We start from the raw sequence: 21,836 nt of genomic DNA, 5'->3' as shown, positions 1-21,836 counted from the left end.
GATTGGCCAACCTCATTACTTAAGGGGCCCTGAGAGGGGCAGTTTAACTTACACTGTTGAAAACACATCTCCCTTCACTGACATACACATCATAAAGTGTGTGTCTGCTCTAGATCAGAATGGATGAGCCGACGCTTACCTCAGCCTCACTACTACAGTGGCAAATTGGACAATTAAGTCGGGATTCAAAAATGTAATTCATCATTTGGACGTGGCTCATGTGTGTTAAAACGGTTATATCAGGTGTTGGTTTTGCCATAAAGCCGTGTAAAGGTCACTGGAAAGAATGATAATCAGATTGTCTGCCATATGCTGTGTGTATTCCAATAATTGTTGTCAGCTGCACCACATTACCTTTATGGAGGCCATATGGGAACGTGTGTGTGTGTGTGTGTGTGTTTGTGTGTTTGTGGTTGAAAAGTAAAGATTAAGACCGTTTTATCAGCTCAGTGTATCTGAAGTTGAAGCTGTGCAGTATAAGGTGTGGCCACTAAGTGTAAAGCTGGAATGTTTTGGCACGTAATTAAAATGGGAGTTGTGTGATCGCTCTATATTCTAGTCGACCTCGCTGCCGTGTTTCATAGTGACGGATCTTTATTCGGACAGAGCAGTTTTGTTTTCTGGCATCCCTCTGGTGGTTGATATAGCTCGTTAATCACACAAGGTTTATATTGCTTCAGAGTCAACGCTATAGGAAAACATTGTTGGCTAGGGACGGGTATCATCAGGATTTTATTGATACTAATCTTGTCAATTCGGTTCTTTATCGATACTCTTATCGTTTCCTTTTCATTACTAAATAATTGCTTTTTAAATATATGATTTAAAAAAGGAATAAATTCAGAACAGGATTAGAATTTATTTATATGTCATAATTGTTTCTAGAGCAGCATTAGTAATGTTTACAACATTAATGTCACTATATAAACTCACTGGAAACAAATATAGAATGTCGGTAAAATAAATAATATACCTGAGTGAAGTTTAGAAAGAATGAGGAACACAGACAGTCAGTATCAGTCCTTCCTCCTGTCCTCTGATGATATGAGCACCCAGCAAGTTTACAAGAATTTTAAAAAACGTGGCAAACGTAAGCTAAACAGTTAGACTACATACAGACTGCTTTTGTTTTAGCTTATTTGTAACAATTCGCTATTAGCCGTGCTTGTGTAAAACATAGTAGCGGTGGATGAGAGTGCGGACAGAGCAGATTGAAATATTGCTTTGCTACATGTTTACATCATGTTTATGCTTGTTGAACAGGTGTGTTGATAAAGTATTGGCTTTTTACTCGTGAAGGTTTCATTGCACTTACACAGTAACGAGCGTAGTTATCTTCACTTCACCTGGTTTACTTCACTGTCTCTCCACCGCCGCCTCTCTGCTCTGCTGTTCGCTGGCTTCGCTCTTTGTGTAGCCATGTTAAGACCACGTTAAAAAGTTACGATAAAAGAACCGATAACGTTGGAGTTTATCAATACTCCCATCTTTTATAATTTAGCACCGGTGCCCGTCTAATACCAGATTTCGGTACCCATCCCTATTGTTGGCGTTATCGTTTTCTATTTTAATCTCATAAATCATGATCAGAAATTAAGAGTCTGATAAGGGAATTAGCATTTCCTTGTTGCCAGCCATGAACGTGATGCTGGTATTGTTTTCACCTTGTGAGTCTGTGTGTGAGTCATCATGGCAAAATGTTGTGTCGGCGATGCCTACTGTAGCGGGAACGGTAGCGGTTTCGAGTTCTTTGCCAGGTGTTTATTTCTGTCTGTCTGTTGACATCTTTTGTCTCAGTGATAGCGTCACAACTGTGCAAGATGCAGTCAGGAAACTTTATAGGTGTATAGCTGAGATTAAAATGAAGGATGAGTTCGAAGATGGGTGTGGTCCAAGCAAGGGCGCTGAAACTGGGGCGGGAGAGGGTACCAAGGGGGGAAGGGGCTGAAGAGGCTATTGCTATTTAATTTACGCCCCTCGCCTGATTTGGCGTCGCAGCTGGTGTGATCCCATAGCAAGATGGTCTCTAGTTTACTAATGTGTTTCATATGCTTTGTTTATGTGTTTTCATTGTAGATCTATACACACCTTCGATCCTACACAGTCCCCAATGAGCAGCGCTACATCATCCGCATCCTGTTTATCGTGCCAGTTTATTCCTTTGATTCTTGGCTCAGCCTGCTCTTTATCAGCAACGACCAGTACTACGTCTACTTTGGTTCTGTTCGAGACTGCTACGAAGGTAAGGTTCACACATGCACTCCCCTTTACATTATCTGCTTGATAACGTCCTCATATTTTACATCGCTGACCTGGAAAGGAAAGACGAGGAACTGCCCAAACTAGTTTTACACACGAGTCAGTCTTTGTTGTTAAGTAGGTAGACCTCATTATTAGAGGTGTTAAGTTTCTAGGAGGAGTCGACCTTTAATTGGTATTTGCAAATGAAAAGAAAAACTTTTTTTTTTTAAGGTAGGATAATTTAAATGTTTTGTAATGCAGTGATTTTCAATATTAAAATAAGATATAAACCCTGTTCTATACATTGTAGTTTAATTGCCATTGTACTTTGCAACTGTAATTGTGTATTTGTATTTGTATTTGTAAGTTTTAAGACCAAAGGTGAATCATATGCAAAATAGATTACAAGTTATTTGAGAACGGGAAAAGTAGGAAATACATTATTCAGGAGATTAGTTTCCAGTTTGCAGGCCAATTTAGTGGCTGATTGATAGTGCAGCGCATCAGAAAGCAGGGAGACTGGAATACCACCAGCGGCTACGGCTAAAACATAATGAACCTTCTCTTGACTGGACACCATCTGCATTAGCTTCATTTAATCCCTCCTTAAATAGCAACAAAGGATTAGGAGGGGATTTCCAAGACACAGAACCCTTGGAAGCTTCTTACTGTAAGGACTGAAACATTTATTGTTCCAAAATGTAGGACTAATTATTTTTTATCATGTGGCCGTTTTCTCCTCTGAAATGATTTGACCTTTAAGTTATACTTGAAGGTGATGAGAAATTATTCTACAGTTAAAATCAGGCCATGCATGGGTTTAAAGAAGTAACTCTTCTCTTTCTGTTACAGCATTTGTCATTTACAATTTCCTGAGCCTGTCCTTTGAGTATCTGGGAGGAGAGAGTGCAATCATGTCAGAGATCCGAGGGAAGCCCGTACAGTGAGTGCTCTCATGCCAATTCATACATGTACATACTGGTTTTAAGATTTAAAAAAATATTTTTCAAATGACAAGTTGACAGAAGTATCACCTTCTCCTCAGCTCAACTGAGGCAAACTACGATATGGTTTTGTCTTCATTTTTATAATCACAAATGGTTGATAGGTGCATCTTTCCGCCCTTAAATTAGTTTGAGCAACGCAGTGAAAGAGCAGGCAATAAAACAACTGCGTTGTTAATCTGTGACACTTATCCTTTACCTCAGAGCTTTTGACCAGCTATAGACAGGCTGTGTTTTATAGCTGACTCAGCCACAGGGCAGCAGCTCTTTGCCAGGTTCTTAAGAAAGTGGAGACACTAATGTTGAGCCCTGATAAATGGAGGCATTGCTCAACACCAGCCACTGGAGACAGGGAAGCATAAATCCTACATCTTGTTTTAGAAAAATTCCCTGCACTGCCTTGCTGTTACACGTCCTGTAGGATTTCCAGAGACATCCGATATTGTGGATAATATTGTAGCGTGTTAAAGTTCAAGTGGAGCATGTTTTTAATCAGCAGCATGGCAGATTAATTAGATCACACCATTACCGTGCTCACAATCTGGTGTTAGCATGTAAGAAACATGGTCACGGCATTTTAGTAGCACACCACTCCTATTCTAATTTATATTGTACGTCAATATTAGCTTCATATTAATATGTCATGTTCCCTTTAACAAACTAGATTAAGTGTAAACTGCTTAAATAATACACCTAAGAGGTACACAGGTTCTGGTGAATTAACAGAGAGAGCAAGAAATGCTTTTTCACTCTGCAGGCAAATCCAAATTTGTTTCTCAAATTAAATTTGACTGCTCTCATTTGCAAGCGATGACGATGCATTTGAGTATTTGGGCATCAGTAACTTATCTACAAAGAAGAAAAAGACAGGCAAATTAAAAGAATTAGATGTGTAGATATTAGGCAGGTAATGAAATATTGCACAGTCTTTGTACAGTCTGAAGGTTATGTGCATGAAAAGCACCTAAAGTGCTCTGAACAGCACCATATCTTATGCAGCTACAGAGCCCCATGAATGTGAGCTGTTGTTTAGGGCATATTTGCCAACCCTGAGACTTCAAATATTGGGAGGATTTTGAAACCAAAGCCTGGGACCTGGTGGTTCACAGACTTTGTTTCCTGCATTCTCGTGACTTTTTATGAATGAAAATAACAAAATAATAAGCCCCTTTTCCTTTTAAAGATGTGAATTCTTCTTTCCAGGACATGCAAAATGTGCTCGAGTATAGCTGTTTTGTTGTCCGGGCGGAATAAGTAGACTTTTAGTGTCGTATGGCTTATACACGCTGTAACAGAAACAGATAATGAAAAGGAAAAATTGTCATAAATTGTGAAAAAATATAGGAGGAAACTGGGAGAGGGCAATGAAAAACAGGAGTCCCCCGGGAAAATAGGGAAGGTTGGCAAGAATGAGGCTGAGTTTAGACCTAATCTTCATCTCTGCTTCCTCCAGGCTCAGTCCTTCAGCAGTTAGTCCGTCTCACCAATTTATTTATTCCATCTGCCTCCCCGCCCCCTAAACTGCCTCGTAAACACAACACCACTGTCTTAGAGTAATAAAACATTGAACGAAACATAGTTACAACAATGTAATTACATATGCTGAAACCAGAGACCAGTCCAGTTTGTCGTTGATACTGTTGCTATAGCCTCGACCCATTTAGTTAATCTGCCAAAGACACCATAAGACCAAGAAGCCTTTAAATCCACTGTTCTCACAGGACACCTTTACCTACTGTACATGTTACATGTATTGCTCTATGGAATGGTATGTAAAATAACAGCAATATTTATGTTTAATGCATTAATGCTTTGAATACTAGAAGTACCAGAAGATTATTGTTTATGCAACTGCATACAATATGGTGTAAGCAGCTCGTCTTTCAGTTTACATGATTTTTGTACAGCTCTAAATAACTCCCGATGTACTGTAGGTAGCTTTGCATGAACAACAAGTTTAAATTTTAAATTTTTTTTTGACAATTGTCAGTGCCAATTTTTTATATATATATTTATTTTTGATAATATTAATATTTTTAACCAGCAACCAACAGTTATTTTCATTATCGATTGATCTGCTGATTATTTTCTTTAAAAAAAATGAAAAAAGAAAAATGACTCAAAAGGTTAATTGATTATTAAAATAGTCAATTGACTAATCAATCAACCAAAAATGACATTATTAGCTCCCGTGTCAACAAAAACTGAACATTTAAGCAATCTAGTGTTTATTATTATTATCTCTAAGATAATGCTCATTTATGACTTCAAGCTCAAGGATGACTCGTGGTTGCAGTGACGCACATCTTCTCCGAACACCGTTTATTGCCTGTTTGATACTGCTATTTATTGACTGCTGATTCCTCACTCGCTACACGTAACCGCTGCTGAGTCGCTACTCTGCGGCGAGAGACACAGTTATTCTGCACGTTTTTATTGTGCATAAACCTCACGTTTACACGCGTGCAAAGAGCTGCTAAACTGTTTTTCGTTGTTTTCAATGACAATGACAATAAAGTATATCCATCTATCTATCTATCTATGTGTTGTCAAAAAAAATAGACTTGAAGCCTAAATAAACGCTACAAGTTGCGGTTACATCCAGACATAGCTGAGACGAGCGCCTGCACAGAGCCGGTGCAGACATCATGAGAGTGTATCTGTAGTGTGAGACGTGCGAGTGAAAAACGCACCTGATACACTTGAAGTCTAGATGTGAGGTTAGCCTATTGTGGGTCATATTCATTCAAACATTACAGCAGACACACCGGCGGAGATCTGCACTCTACTGTGCACCTTTCTATTTGTAAAGCCGTTGTATTACATAGTACACGTTTTCTATTTTACATCACATCACCTGATACATACTTAAACTTGCTTCTGGTATCTGATGCTAAATATATAATGTCTCAGTGCTGACACGACTTAATAGCTCATCATTTCCTGCTGTCTTCACAGGTCAAGTTGTCTGTATGGTACCTGCTGCCTCGGTGGAACGAGCTACTCCATCGGTTTCTTAAGATTCTGCAAACAGGTGAGTTTCAATCATCCCCTTATCTCCGCTCTAGAGATGCTCCTTTGACCACTGAAGTAAATTTACACACATTGAAAATAAGAATAAATCAAATAGTCTTAAAAAAACTGAAGATACTGCAATGTAAATTACCATTCTGCCCAGATCTCCAGACTGCTTGAAAATGACAGCTGTTATAATTGGCTGTGTGCTTTTCAGAGGATAACATCCACTGGTTTAAAAAAAAAAGGAAACAAAAGCAATTGAGGCCAGGTGAAAGCTGCTTGATGATAAACACAGAGAGATGATATGAGCTGTCAGCGCAGCGCTCCCTCCCAGTGTCTTGGGATGCTGCGCAAGCTCCCAGACTAACACTGATGAAAATGTCTTCAAAACAAAATATATGGGGAAATGAACTTTCTTTTTTTCTTACAAGCGGCAAGTGATAAACACTGTGCCTTCACAGGAAGTTTTGTTAAACGGAAAAACATGCAAGTTCACTCTGGTGGCATATCTGAAAGGAATCTTAGTTAAAGGATATTTCATAATTTTTAAAAGAGCATTGTAGTATTGTACTATATGACTTTTCTAGGGAGTTTGTTGGGTGACAGTGCAGTGAAAGTGTTGGCCTTGAGCAAGGGCTTAGCACTGAATTATTCTGCTTTTAAAATAGGTCAACCTCATTAACATTCATCAGCAGAAAATTTCAGAAATCAATATATTGAACACTTCAGATTATTAAATGCTGTCTTGCAGGTCAACTCCCACGAAGCGAGTGACTAACTGGGTTCAAAGTAATGATAAACTGCCGTTGGACATATTAATTGATTATTATAACTGGAAAGCACTCAATTATATTGATCTCATAGTGTTGTCACTTTGAGAAAAAACAGTGTGTTCGTCTTTGAGAGAAAACTTCAAGGTGAAATATCTGCAAAAGCTCATCAAAGTCAAGTACTAGCAGATAAGACTGGTAGAGCTAAAGATCTAGAAGGCCTTGATCCATTTTTTGGGGGGGTTGGGGTGGGAGTAAAAACATTGAAATTCTTTGCACATCTTGGGAAGCTTCAGTGTTTGATTAGAAGAGGAGTTAACAAATGAATCACTGATATGGAAAAGCAGCCTCGAGTAATGGTGGTTCTTAGAGATAAGGTTGGAGGATAAGCTGCTCTCGCATCCCAAACAGTTTTTTGACATTTCAGTTTAAAGGGATTGTTTGTGTGATTTGAAGTGGGGTTGTATGAGGTATTTATCCATAGTTAGTGTATTACCTACAGTAGATGATGGTTGGCACGCCCCCAGTTTGGAGAAACAGACAGAAGTTACTGCACGGGAGCAAAGTAATGTACTGCCGTGGACGGGGGTAGCATCAAAACGTAATTTAGACACCTGAAAGAAAGGCCCACCTAAAAAAAATCAATATCCGTTTAAGTGTACGCTATATTTAGAATATTTTCTCCGCGTTATCTTGCCGTCAGATAGCCCTTTCCGACGGGGAACTGAACTGAAATTCAAACTTATCTTTTGCTCTCTTCAAAGCCAGCAGACTCTATTTGTAACAGCAGTATAGATAATAATGGTACAACGGTTCAACAAGCTAAGGGTTGGGTTTGTATTATGGTTTTTGGGTTTTGGTTCGGTTTGTTTTTGCGCATCAGGGAGAAGAAAACATAACCATTTCTAATGTGTTTGAACTCCAAAATATATAAATTGATTGATTGATAGTAATGAATGATATTTCTATATTATATGAAGCCAAAACAATGATTTTTATACATGAAATAAGGCAGGTTACTTAATGGTCAAGTAGGTTATATGTTCAGATAATTGCCTTTTCTATGTCTCTGGCAACTCATCAGATAATTAGCAGGCCTGTAGTTAATCGTGGTGCTATGGTTCAACAAGCCCACGTTTCGGGTTTGTACAGTCATTAAACGTTTTTTTTTTTACGGCTCGGTTTTGCATCACTAATAGATAAGTTTAAGCTCTCCATCGGAAAATATTTTAAATATAGCGTACACATAATCTGACTATGGAGAAGTACCTCATACAACCCCACTTCAAATAACCCAAACTATTCTTTTAAGTCCTTTATCATACTGTAGGACACTTTTTATTTCCCTGAAACTTGGCAAAAGTGGAATCCTGCACTCGAGGGGCAGCTGTTGCAATATTGAGCATTGGGGAAATAGTGCAAAACATTGTGCATTGCGACTGCCTCCGTGCTTCACCTGGCTTCACACTAACACAAGACCCTGAATACATTTGGCTTTTCTACATTCTTTCACTACCAAATGTTATCATTTAGAAGAACAGTTTTTATTATAGTTTTGTTTTCTGTAGTATAGGGAAGAACAGCAGCAAGAATACACAAGCAGTTGATGTAAAAAAATTAGAATAATGTTTTGTTGTCGGGCAGAGGTTTTATCAGAAAAGCCTCTGAGAGTTGAAGAAATTAAAGATACAAGAGTGGACAGCAGCACAGAGGCTGGGAGAAGAGTTTGAGGCAACATGACAATAAAAACAATGGCCTTGTGGTCCGATACATTTGTTAATTAAACTGTTATCAATTAAGAAGGATCAGCTTTGAGCGTCTGTATTGTAATACATAAAGTAGAGGGGTGTTGCTGTTTAATAGGACTCAGGAGAAGATTAATAATCAGTTCTGTTGATAGTTTCCACCAGTGAACTATTGCAGTGAACTACAACAGAAAGGAAATGCTTCCGGTCATTTCAAGCCGTGAATACTCCGAGATATTATTTAGTATTGTAAAGGCAAACGACGGCAGGTTGCTAACGGCAAAAAATTGGAAAAGTCAAATGTGGTAAATATAACAGATGTGCACGTTCTCCTAAATTCACATAAGCCTTTGATGCACCAGTTTGCAGAAGAGCTGTTATTCAAGCCGCTAACAAGTATGTAGAATTAACATATCCTCTTATCTTACATTTGTATCATCTGACACGCACATGTATTTATTAAAGTGTATTATTAAGTCTGCGTAGAGTCTGTATGCAGTTACCAACTAAATTAATTTGAAGCAGAAACCGTGCTTGACTTTCAATCCACTAGTATTATTAACATGCATTGTGTTTGGAATATCAAGCATGTCAGGAAGTATCATGCTAAATGATTTTCTTTGAAGCTTCTAGTACTGACAGTCTTTGCTGTCTTTATGCCTGTTCTGGTGCCAGCTTGTCACTAAATATTCTCAAAGCGAATCAGTAATCTAAATGATTATTGATGTCATTTTGTCGAGCCCACCACCGACTCTGGCCGTTGTAAAAAGCCTCCCTCTGGCTAATCAAGTTGAACACTCCTGGTCTGTTTCTTTCAAGTGTCAAAGCGGTGATGGGAGTTTAGAGCCGTCTCTGTCAAATTGGTTGGTTCAGGCTTCAATTGGACACAGAGGACACCTGTCCTCCAGTCTCATATTGCATGCAGGTCTACATCCCCCTGCATCCTCCAGCCATTCCCCATCCACATCAGCATGAAGACATCAGTATTTGATGGTCTGCTCTATAGAAATGAAGGGGAGACAACTAACAGAGGAGGCATTCAATGTATTTTATTGCCTTTTTAATTAAGGTAATAAAAGGTTTAATGTGTGTAACATTTAGGGGGATAAGTATGTTTTCTTCAGTGTATAATCACCTGAAAATAAGAGTGTTTTCTCTACCTTAGAATGAGCAGTTTATATCTACATAGGGAGCAGGTCCTCTTCATGGAGATGGCGGCCTTGTTTCTACAGTAGCCCAGACTGGACAAACAAAACACTGGCTCTAGAGAGGGCCATTCGCGTTTCCACGTTTTCGCATCGGCCACTGTAGTTCTTCTACACGCTTGGCACACGAGAGAAATTTCAGTTGGTCACAATCTGCAACCTCACTGTTAGATGCCGCCAAATTAGAAACAGTGTAATTATAATAAGTAGTAGTAGTAATAGCAATAATAATAATTGTATTTAATCTTCATTTAATCAGACAGTCTCATTGTGATTGAGATCTCCGAGAACAAGAAACATTCACAAGAACACAATTAGCAAATCAGAAACGACACAACTACACATTAAACAAGGTATTAAAAACAGGAATCATAATAAACCTCAGTTAATAAAGCTTTAAAATCTCCCAGGCGAATGTAGGACTCTAGTTTGAGGGCAGTTTGCAGGTCATTCCATTTAAAAGGTGCTTAGTACTTGAAACCAGTTCTGCCAACAGTGCGTACATGAGGGATATCTAAGGTTAAGTAGTGTCTGGATTGTGTAATGTAGTTACTAGATTTAAATGAGAGAATGAGAGGGTCGTTCTGTAAAGGTCAGAGGTTGTCGTATCCTGTACAGATTGTAAAGCCCCCCGAGGCAAATTTGTGATTTGTGATTTTTGGCCATACAAATAAAATTGACTTGACTTGACTTGACTAGAAGAGACGTGAGGTTGTTTGGACCTTCAACAGTAGAGCTTTGTAAATTAATAACATGAGATGGCTGTTTTTTCTTCACTATAAGGAGCTCCATCCGACCGTGTGATACAGAGAACAATGACGAGTCTGATATTTGTCATTTGTGATAAAGTGTAATGCACTCTGATACACAGGGTTTAACAGCTGAAGTGTTGATGGGGCAGCATGACAATACATAATATCTCCATTCGTCAAGGACAGACATGAAGGTTGACTGCACAGTAGTTTAATGGTTGGAAGAAGACGGACAAGAAGTTCAGTTTTAATGGCAGGATAGTCTGGGTCACTGGTGGAGGTGGAGAATACCATGTTCTTGGTGTTTTCTGAATTTAAAACTACTCTGTGATTAAGCACCTCTAAAGCTGTGGCTCAGTGGGGAAAGCGAATCACAGCATTGGCGGTTCAATCCCCGGCTCCTGCTGTCCGCATGTCAAAGTGTCCTTGCGCGAGATACTGAACCACATGTTGCTCCCTGGGCGCTTTACAGCAGCTCACTGATCCTAATGCTCAGGGAGGGTTAAATGCAGGTTGAAGTGCATTATGTTGTGCTATGTATGATTGTATATGACGATAAAGATAAAGTTTTTTTTAACAGGTTTTATCTTGTTTGTTTAACCTGTACTAAAAACCGAAGCTTAAAAACAATAATTTACTGTTTTATGAGGGGATATTAATGCCAGTCTTTTTCTTGGCCAAGAAACAGACCAACCCACAACGCTCACACGCCCATAAAACGGCAAATACACTTTGTTTTTTTGCATGGATTAAACAAACAAGATATAGGTTTTTTTAATTAGTGAGCTTTGCTTGTTGTCAGTGAGCAGTTACAGATGTTTTTCAGGTATGTACAAACAGATTCTGACGTCCTTCTTCCTTCTCCATCCTCCTCCTCCCTCATGGTGTCCTTGCTTGTTTGGGTGTCTCATTCTGAATTGTAATGTGTTCTCCAGGCGACTCTCCAGTTCTGCGTTGTCAAACCCATCATGGCCGTCATCACCATCATCCTGCAGGCCTTTGGCAAATATCACGATGGAGATTTTAAGTGAGCAGCACCTCTCTTTCCATTTCATTCTTTATGTATCTTACGCATTCCATGTCGTTGCCAGCAGGCTAGTTTTGCTGTTTATGTGCACATGGAAATAATTTTTCAAACCTCCTCACAGTTGGCACGATGAAGATGTTTAGAATTAAAAGGGTTCATTTCAGGCTGAAAGTGTTGGGTTCAAACTTTTCTGTGAGACTGTGCAGGTACTTTACTGCATGTTGTCCCAGTTGTGTCATCATCCAAGCTATAATCACATCCTTTTGGGTGTTGTTGGTATTGCAAAGAATAATTTAAGGGTATTTGATGTATGAACTAAAGAAATTATATTTCTTCATAAGTTTTCCCCAGATGCAGTAAGTGTCCTGAAATGAAGACACTTCATTCTTATTGTATGTTGCACAGTGTTATAAGGGGAGACGCATTGTTTCATTTCATACTTTTTTACTTTGAATGTGATACAAAGAGGGAGGTAAATTGCAGACTGACAAACTTAATTTTAGTGTATTTCCAGTCGTACCAGATAAGGGTCTCCAAAGAATATGGAGAGGGTAATGTATCAATAAAAGTGTCTTTAGCGTGTAATCAAAAGCTATAAAATCTGCAGCCCATAAACTCTGCCTGACTTATTTTCAGGTGCTCTTCTCCGCCTCTCAGCTCAGTGTCTTATTCTGAAGATTCAGCTGTGACAACACTTGTTTCTAAACTCCTCTGAAGAAGCACAGAGTTCAACAAAGGCTTGAGACCGACGTTTCTAATCAGCTTTATATCATTACCCTCTTACTGTCGAGCTTAAAGATAGACATGATTAAATGATTCCTGCTTATTTCTCCATATACTTCAACAGCAAAATTAGCAAGCAGGAGTCTTTTTTCATGTCTTTCTTTAAGCTCTGTAGCAAGACCATGATGATTCACTGATTGTTTACTTATACGCTTTCAGCCAACCGTGCACTCTATACTGGATGGGAGTAATTAATGCAGTCACAGCTGAAGCGTCAGAGAGGCTCTCTAGAATGCAAAGAGGGTCTGACAGTGAAATATGGACAGGTTTATCAAATGCATCCTGAAATAAGGACGACGTGTACAAACAGGCTTTAATAACTGCTTCAAATAAGAGGCTGTATTTCCAGCTGTTCTCGCAGTATGGCTGAAAATGACAACGAATATAAGCGGTCTTCTTCATTCAGCCCAAAGTAATAAATGGATTCAAAACATTAATGAATTGTCGCCCGTCAAAAAAACGTGTTCAGATCTGGCATTAACATGCCAACATCTTGGGTGATTCGATCACAAGTAGACAGCTGTAAGAACATCTGTTCACACCTGGCATTAGAATGCGTCTCGAGTGACCACTTGTGATCAGTAGTGGAATGTAACTTAGTACATTTTACTCAAGTACTGTACTTAAGTACAATTTTGAGGTACTTATTCTTTACTTGAGTATTTTATGTAACTTTATACTTCTACTCCCCTACATGTCAGAGGCAAATATTTTACTTTTTACTCTACTACACTTATTTGACAGTATTAGTTACTTTGCAGATTCAGATTCTTAATACAAATTATAAACCAACTAAGAAATTATGATTATGGCTGTCAAAGTTAACACAATGATAATGCGTTAACGCAAATTTGATTTAACGCCACTAATTTCTTTAACGCATCTTGCGATTTTTAGGTTAAAGCGGGCTCCATCTTAATTGATTTTCATTATTAAATATATACATACATTTGCATAAAGCAGCATATTTATCCACTCCCATGTTGATAAGAGTATTAAATACTTGACAAATCTCCTTTTTAAGGTGATTCATTTGGGATTAATCACGATTAACTATTTTAATTGATTTACCAGCTGCAACATTAAAGTGATGAACACATAACTGCATCAATGAACACAATCCAATATTATAATATACATTATTCTGCATAATGAGTACTTTCACTTTTGGTATTTTAAGTATATTTTGATGCTAATACTTTTGTAATTTTACTTAAGTAACGCAGAAGAATGCAGGACTTTTACTTGTAACTGAGTATTTTTACACTGTAGTATTGCTACGGATCAGAGTATTTCTTCCACCACTGCATGTGATCGTATCTCACTTCTCCGCTCTATATGAAAATAAACACGTATGTAGTAAACTCATGGCTAATACAGCAGACGTCGCAACATAAGAGTACATTTGTCAGTAGTGATATCCTACATATTCGTGAATTTGGGTATATGAACCTAAAAATATAAGGTTATTGTCTAACGGCAGTCCCCGGGGATCTCTGTGCCACTGACATCGTCGTGCAGCGTACAGAGCTTCAGAGCTGGGGATGAGATCAGGAGGGCGGGCCTGGTGTCAGACCTGTGCAGAGCACCAGAACAAAAACACCAACACATCACAGAGAGTATTATAATAACATCCAAAACACAAGATTCACTCTCAGTGGTTTCTGTGACATGAGAAATACAACAGCAGCAGGCAGCAATGCACTTCCCCTGTCTAATCTGATAGTCTGTAGCCTGGATATATAGCTTCAAGATAAGATATATTTTAATATGTTGCTATTACCTACAAAGATAATACAGTTGCTCCAACAGGGTACAAAAGCTATGCATTACTGCGTAAACTAGCGTTTACTTGTGGAGCGCTTATCTGCCTGTTGTTTCACATGAGGAGCGAAGACACCCTGCGGATCCAAGAGGGACGTGAGTATGCGGTCCTTAATGTGGCCCAGGACACATTCACGTACACACTGATAAAAGAATGTGGCCATATACGGCCCAGACCACCTCCGAATGTGGTCTGAGCGATTGGATCTCAAACTCCACTTGTGATCGGATCACCCACATGTTAATGACAGGCCTGAACATGGCCTCAGACCACATTCGGAAGTGGAGGTCCGCAGGGTGTCACTGCACTCCTCATGTTGATAGACAGGCAGACACCAGCGCTTGTCTACCCCACGGCATGGAAACAGCTTCTGTGCTCTACTGTATCCTGTCGGTACGACTGTATTTTATTAAAATATAACTTACCTATAGGCTACATAATCTACAGACTATTAGACAAGGCCCTCTTGCTCGCTCTCCTCCCTCGGGGACCGCCGGTTGACAATAACCTTATATTTTGATGTTAATAAAATGTACCCAAATTCACGAATATTTAGGATATTACTACTGACATTTATGTAATATTACGTCACAACATCTGCTGTATTAGCCATGTGTTAAATACGTATTTATTTGCATATAGAATGGGAAATCCGATTACAAGTGGTCACTGTAGATGCGTGTGGAGACGTAATTTTAATGCCAGGTGTGAACAGACGTACTTAAAGCTGTCCACTTGTGATCGGATCACCCAGGACCCATGTTAATGCCAGGTCTGAACAGGGCTTTAGGGAAGTCGCTGTACGCAGGCTTGTCATATGATCACAAATGGAAAAATGTCATGGTTGTAAATTTACCAAAGTTTTAATTATGGGGCTTTTCCTACTCTGTTTCTGTGCAGCATAAATGGAGGATACCTATACATCACAATCATCTACAACTTCTCAGTCAGCCTGTCTCTCTACGCTCTCTTCCTCTTCTTCTTCGCAACAAGTGACCTGCTCAGGCCGTATGAACCAGTGCTAAAATTCCTCACCATCAAATCTGTCATCTTCTTATCCTTCTGGCAAGGTAAGGTCACCCATCTGCCTCTTCTGTATTGGTACATGAGAGTATAAATAGCTGATGAAAATGTTGCTGCTTTGTAGGAATGGTCCTTGCCATCCTGGAGCGCTGCGGCGTCATACCCAACGCACTCTTCATCGAAGGACAAGAGGTTGGCGCCGGCACCGTGTCAGCAGGCTGGCAGAACTTCATCATCTGCATTGAAATGTTCTTTGCTGCTATTGCCCTCCGATATGCCTTCACCTGCACCGTCTACCAGGAAAAAAAGAATGAAGTGCCAGGTGAGCGCCGTAGTCTGTCTCATTACCTTTTGCCCTCCCTTTGAAAATATCTTGACATGATCTGAGGCTAATTGCCCTTCTCCCCCCCCCCCCCCCCCCCACAGAATAAGGACTCACACAGGCTTGAAAGTGTTAGCAACAGTAATTGCATTTCTTTGTGCCTTTTGCAGCCATTTAGTCCAGTCAGACTGACTTTTAAACAGGCTTGGGGAGTAACGGATTACATGGAACGGTGTTACGTAATTACTGTAATTCATTACAGAAAAGTAGACGTCATCAGATAACCGATACATTTAGTAAAATGGGGATTATTATCAGAATTACAATTTTAAAATACATTTAAAATAAAGAATGAGATACTATGCAGATGTGCACACATTACACTTCAGGACACGAGGCTGCACCCCGCAGAATCAATGCTGTCTGTGTGGACACCACACACGTGCGAGCCGCATCAGAGCAGCGAGAGAGCAGTCAGGTAGAGGTAGGCGGTGTGGCCCATGTTACTGAAAAAAATGCTTTCACTGGGTGGAAATCTCACCAGTATATTGTACAGAAAAGCTGAAAAAAGAGGAACGATATCACAGTACCGTGTAAGTTCTCACAGAGCTGGATGGTTTGAACACTTTCCAGTTCATGAGTGAACTGTTATAACTTTCTCAGCAAACATCATACAGGAGAAACTGGGAAATATGCATGTAGGTTAATTTAATTTAATGTATATGGGTAGCCTACTGCTGCTGCTCCAAGTTCAAATCTGGGAACATTATGTGCCAAATGATTGGACTCCTTGGATAATGACAGCATTTTCACAGCTTGCATAACTGTACTGTACTGGGATGTCTACATATTTAAAACTTTCTACTTGAAATAATGTAGTGCTGTCGTGATCAGTGTGTCGGTCAGGTTGGAAGTTGGCGGGGGCTTTCATCGGCCTCAGGGCACACATTGTTACTCATTGCTTAGAGGACAGTTGCCAGTGAAACAATGTAGAAGAAGATGAAGAGGGATTCAAAGCCACAGTACAGTATCCAGCAGGGAGGGAGCGGCACCTCTTTGACGTCAGTGCTGCTTGCAAGTAAAAGACAAATGGAAGCCATGGGAAAAGCCTTCCGTAGCGATATCAATCATTTTGCCATTTATTTCAGTCCTATAGGAAACCCTCTGTTCCCTTGAGCTGCTTAACATGCAGATGTACGGGAGGTGATGATGAAAACGGAAACATTTCTGCATCAGCTTGATATGACCTTTTTTTTTTTTTTAATCAAGATGAAAATCAAAGAAAGCAATGGGATAAAATTATTGGTTTTCATCCTCACCCATTCTTCCTGCCCATATGGAAAGAAATCCATTATTCATCTTGCTGTCCAGTTAAACCCTGTGAGTCATTAATGTCTTTAAGAGGCTGAAGCGGGCTAGATACTGGCATCATATGAAACTAAACAATCTAAGGAATCCATTGGTACCAACTATATCATGTTAGAAATAAATAACGCTTCAAATTTAGGCTACATTTTGGCTATGACAAACTGGCATGGCCATTTTCAGAGAGATCCCTTGACCTCTGACCTCAAGATATGTGAATGAAAATGGGTTTTATGCAGTGGGCAACTCCAGGGTCTGAGAAGTGAAGCCAATGTGGAAGTGATTCTACATTGGCACAAAATCACAAATCACAGCATGACTTTTTCTCTGGTGTTCCTCCAGGTCTTGGTGTCTTAATGTGGTATTTTGGAGGGATTATTGATCATATTTATCAATTCTCAAGTGGTAAAAAAGGTTATATTTAGCACTAAATCTGTGTAACAAATGGTATCAACCCAAAAATAGCTGCAACAACTTATGAGACACAAGTGAGCATGTGAATGACCATCGTATACTTCTACCATAATGTTCTAAACCCTTATACACTTTCACAATTGATTTTTTGTGTCGTTTTTTATGTTTTGTGGTATTGCTTCAGTCATCCTGTCCCCTTTCCGGCACTAACATTAACACTGTAGCTCTGCTGGTGCACATTGTCCCTCAGGTGTTGATGTGTGTGATTGCAGAGATTGCCACACCTCTGGTTCCCTTTTCCTCTGTGGAGCAGGCAGGCTGTAAGGAGAAACTCAGCAGACCGTGCCTAACTGCCCTGTTCCCCCCCACCCATCCCACCGTACCTTGCCCTTCTCTTTGCCACCTCTATAAGCCGATCCAGACAGCACTGCCAGTGACCCTGAAGCAGAAGGCTGTGGATGTCTGCCCGCTCTTTTTTTTGCCTTGAAGACCCTTTTAGTTCTGGGGTAAATTCAACCTCGCTCACAGCTGGGTGCTAAGGGACCATCAGTGAGTGGCTGTGACTGAGTTGTGTTCAGTCCATTTACAGACTGCAGCCTGTGAAAAAGCCATGGTGAAAGAAAGAAATCATGCCTATTTAGTGATTTCTTTTTTTAAACTGATTGTCAAACATTACTGCTGTAATGTCACATAGTGGATAGTTTATGGCACCAATTAAACAAGAAGGCAATTAATCGATAGACAAAATTAATTTGACACGTCATTAAGTCATTTATCAAGCAAAAATTAAAAACCTTTTGTTCTGGCTTCTGGAATATGCCATCACTCCCTGACAGAAGAGATATTGTATATCAATGGGACCTCTTTAAAATAAAGGATAAATAGAACAAATATGAGGATTTTCTGTGTATATGATTGTAAATTTTGTAAGTTTGTAGGACAAAACAAGCAATATGAGGATTGGAAGATTGGAAACGGGGGGAGACGGCTAGCATGGCTCTGTTTTTAAAGGTAAAAAAATGCACATACATACAGGAGCGGTCGCTTCAAAAATGCCTTGGCAAAGCTAGCCAGGCAAAACAGCTGATGCACCTGTGGAGCAGGGCTGTGTGCTTGCAACTTGGCAATCAAATGTTGTGAACAGGAAGATGTGGTCTCTCTCTTTCGCTCTGTCACTCTCAACTATCACGGCATGAGATATGAATTCCACCTTCCCCTCTGACATACTCCATAGCTCTCTCACAGTCCCAACAGCTGGCTAGCCCCACCACATCTACCGGCATCAAAACAGGAAGGATGTGGTAAAGTTGTAAAGCCTGCCTCTTGCTTGATTTGACTGCCTGGGCAAAGTTTGACTTTGACGATTGGTGAGACTCCGTGCCTAGCGTTGAAAAGTTTGGATATTTGAACTTTTATGCGCATCTAAAAACCGCTAGAAAAATGCGACGTGCTGTGGAAGAGATGAATGCACTGCAGGCACGCCATACCGGACGACGAGTTTCTAGTGACGTATTTCTCGGCCGGGAGCAGTTGCCAGGCAACCAGAGGAGACTCCAGGAAGTTATACTTTCAAACTATTTCTTTTAAAGGCTATAACATTGCAGTCACGTACATGATTGTCTAACTGTTCATCTCCTTGTTCCTATGTTCCTACAGATAACCTCCCTACAATGCACAGCATCTCCAGCGGTCTGAAGGAGACCATGAATCCGGGAGACATGGTTCAGGATGCCATCCACAACTTCTCCCCAGCCTATCAGCAGTACACCATGCAGTCCACACAGGAGGTGGTCCAGCCCAGCGCAAATGGGAAAGTGGCCACGGGCAACAAGAGCTCCCGCAAGTCTGACAAGATCATGCTGATCACCTCTGATGATGAGTTATAGGCGTTCTTCCAGCAAGATGTTTGTGCCCTTGCCACCCCCGTCTCTGACCCCCCTGGGGAAACGGCTGTGTCGCATATCGCACAGAGCTGGATTGAATCCAGGTGTTTAATTTTCATTATCCCAGTATTTAAGATGGACTGCTCGCCTCTGTCCGGTTTTAATGAATAATTTAAGCACCAAGAGGAGGATGGAATTAATAGTCGTTTTTAAAATTGATAGCCAATGACCAGAGAAGTGACCCGTCCTCATCTCAGCAGTAATAATGCCGTGTCACCTTCACTGTATCGGAGACATCTGGAGCTGTGCATTTTCTTCAAATCAAGCTGCTGGATGTTCAGCGGCGTCCCTGATCCTGATTCTGTTTCGTTCATTGTGTCGGTGCTCGCTCTCTGGCCGTCTGACGGGCGTTCCCTCTGATTCATGTCAGTTTCAAAGAGGAGATGATTAATATGTGACTCCAGGAGGAGAAGAAGGGAAGCCAGCGATGGCAGGGAATGACACTTTATGGACCATCTCTCGCATCCGCTCGTTTGAAGTATTTGCTGAGCATTCCTCTGCATGGTTTCCTGACAAACGGAAAGATTTGTTCAGAGACACTTTAGTTTTGGAGCAGGCACTTCAAACTGCAGACTATAGCACTTCACAATCCTTTGTATCTACCATAGCATGGACAAATTGGATAAACCTGTCTCCTACGAAGTGGGAGTTGTATTCTTCTCATTAATTTTCCCAGCATGCTAAAGAGTTTAATTCTGTGCATTTAGACAGCCTTCAACAGACGCTCGCAATTAGTCGTTTTGCAGCTTCTGCGTTATTGTAAATGTGTTTATGTTGGACGTGTTCACGTCCCTATTCATGTTATAATTCCATGTTGCAGAGATTATGAAATATGCCCAGAATTTGATTGGTGTAATTTATGGTGTTTAAATATGTTCTATTTGTTGTTTGGATTATGAATTGGGAATATTTTAATGTATTTTAATGTGTGTAGTTCAGGCGTAGTCGGACCAAACCAAATTCTGTGTGGAGGGAAAAGAGAAACATAAACAAATCTGTGTGTTTTGAGAGACTTTGTTTCCTCTAGAGCTGCAACAATTAATCGATTAGTTTTCAACTATTTAATTAATCGGCAACTATTTTGATAATCGATTAATTGGTTTGAGTAAAACAACAACAACTCAAAATTCTCTGATTCCAGCTTCTTAAATGTGAATATTTTGTGTTTTCTTTACTCTATGGCAGTAAACTGAATATCTTTGAGTTGTGGACAAAACAAGACATTTGAGGACGTCATCTTGGGCTTTTGGAAATACTGATTGATATTTGTCACCATTTTCTGACATTTTATCGACCAAACAACTAATCGATTAATTGAGAAAATAATCAACCGATTAACCGACAGTGAAAATAATCATTATTTGCAGCCCTAGTTTCTTCTCCCACTTTGTTTTTTTCTCTAGAAATGTTATCATCTGTGTTTATGTCACATGGGAGACATGTAGCCTTCTAAGTACATTAGGTATTGAAGACCAATTTTGTATATCAAGTCATAGGTTGTTTTAATTTTCATATCCTCTTGTGCCAATTGTAGCTGTCTTTCTGGGAAAGCAGAAATTAATTTAGTTGGGTACAAAGAAATAGTTGACTTGTGTGTCTTAGTCCTGTGTGGCACTCGTACAAAATTAAATAATTGTTTTTTGCCTGTGTAACTGAGTGACTCTGCACTTCTCAATGAGGAAAAAGCTTTATTTGAAGGTACAAAAACAGACACAGCAGACTTATTTATAGGAATAATTTACCATACTTTAAATCAGAGCAGAAACAAATACATACTTTTATTTGTACATGAGGGTAGTTCATTGAGAAAACATGTAAATAAATGAATGTAAAATAAAAAATAATTTAGGTGTTTTTTTTTAATAAAATTACACAATTCAATGAAATAAATATAAAATATATATGAGCAGAGTAATGACAAGTCGTGACGGGTACATACTCAGTTTATGCTGCCTTATTACTGTCCTTGTTTGGCCTCAACATGTTGCTACGAGACTAGAACAAAGAAATCATTAACCAAAAGTACAAACTTAACATAGAAACCGCTGCTGTTTAATTAACATTTAATGTATTTCACCCACAACCCTATCATCATTATACGTGCTCCATTCCTTCTATTATGAAGCTTTTTCTCAATTTATACTAGAACTGACTTTCTACATGTCAAAAGTGAAATACTGTAGCTTGTAGGACTGGCGAAGCTTGTGTGTGGCAGCTTATTTAACCAAAGACATGTTTTTAGGACGTATTTTTAAATTAAAACCTTGAATACCTAGTCAAGTTAAACAAGAAACGCTAATTTCCATACATACATTTGCATTGTTATGGTTCATATAAAATGTAAAATAACCACTGATAACTTTAGTTCCATTACAGCTCCTTGGTGCTGTGTAATAAGC

General features: G+C 39.6%; 1 protein-coding gene across 1 annotated transcript in view; it reads left to right on the top strand.

The window, feature by feature from the left end:
• tmem184a (transmembrane protein 184a) overlaps positions 1 to 21,086 on the top strand; it is a 28,592-nt gene extending 7,506 nt beyond the window's left edge. The window contains exons 3-9 of the mRNA XM_074656058.1: positions 2,077 to 2,242; positions 3,094 to 3,184; positions 6,204 to 6,279; positions 11,671 to 11,762; positions 15,271 to 15,440; positions 15,518 to 15,715; positions 19,151 to 21,086. Of these exons, the coding sequence (XP_074512159.1) occupies positions 2,077 to 2,242; positions 3,094 to 3,184; positions 6,204 to 6,279; positions 11,671 to 11,762; positions 15,271 to 15,440; positions 15,518 to 15,715; positions 19,151 to 19,380 (1,023 nt within the window). The 3' untranslated portion in view covers positions 19,381 to 21,086. The remainder of the gene's footprint in view (positions 1 to 2,076; positions 2,243 to 3,093; positions 3,185 to 6,203; positions 6,280 to 11,670; positions 11,763 to 15,270; positions 15,441 to 15,517; positions 15,716 to 19,150) is intronic.
• Positions 21,087 to 21,836: the final 750 nt, after the last annotated feature.

Source organism: Sebastes fasciatus, chromosome 13 (assembly GCF_043250625.1).
Source record: "Sebastes fasciatus isolate fSebFas1 chromosome 13, fSebFas1.pri, whole genome shotgun sequence".
NCBI classification, from domain to species: Eukaryota; Metazoa; Chordata; class Actinopteri; order Perciformes; family Sebastidae; genus Sebastes; species Sebastes fasciatus.
This window is presented reverse-complemented; position numbering and strand designations above follow the sequence as displayed.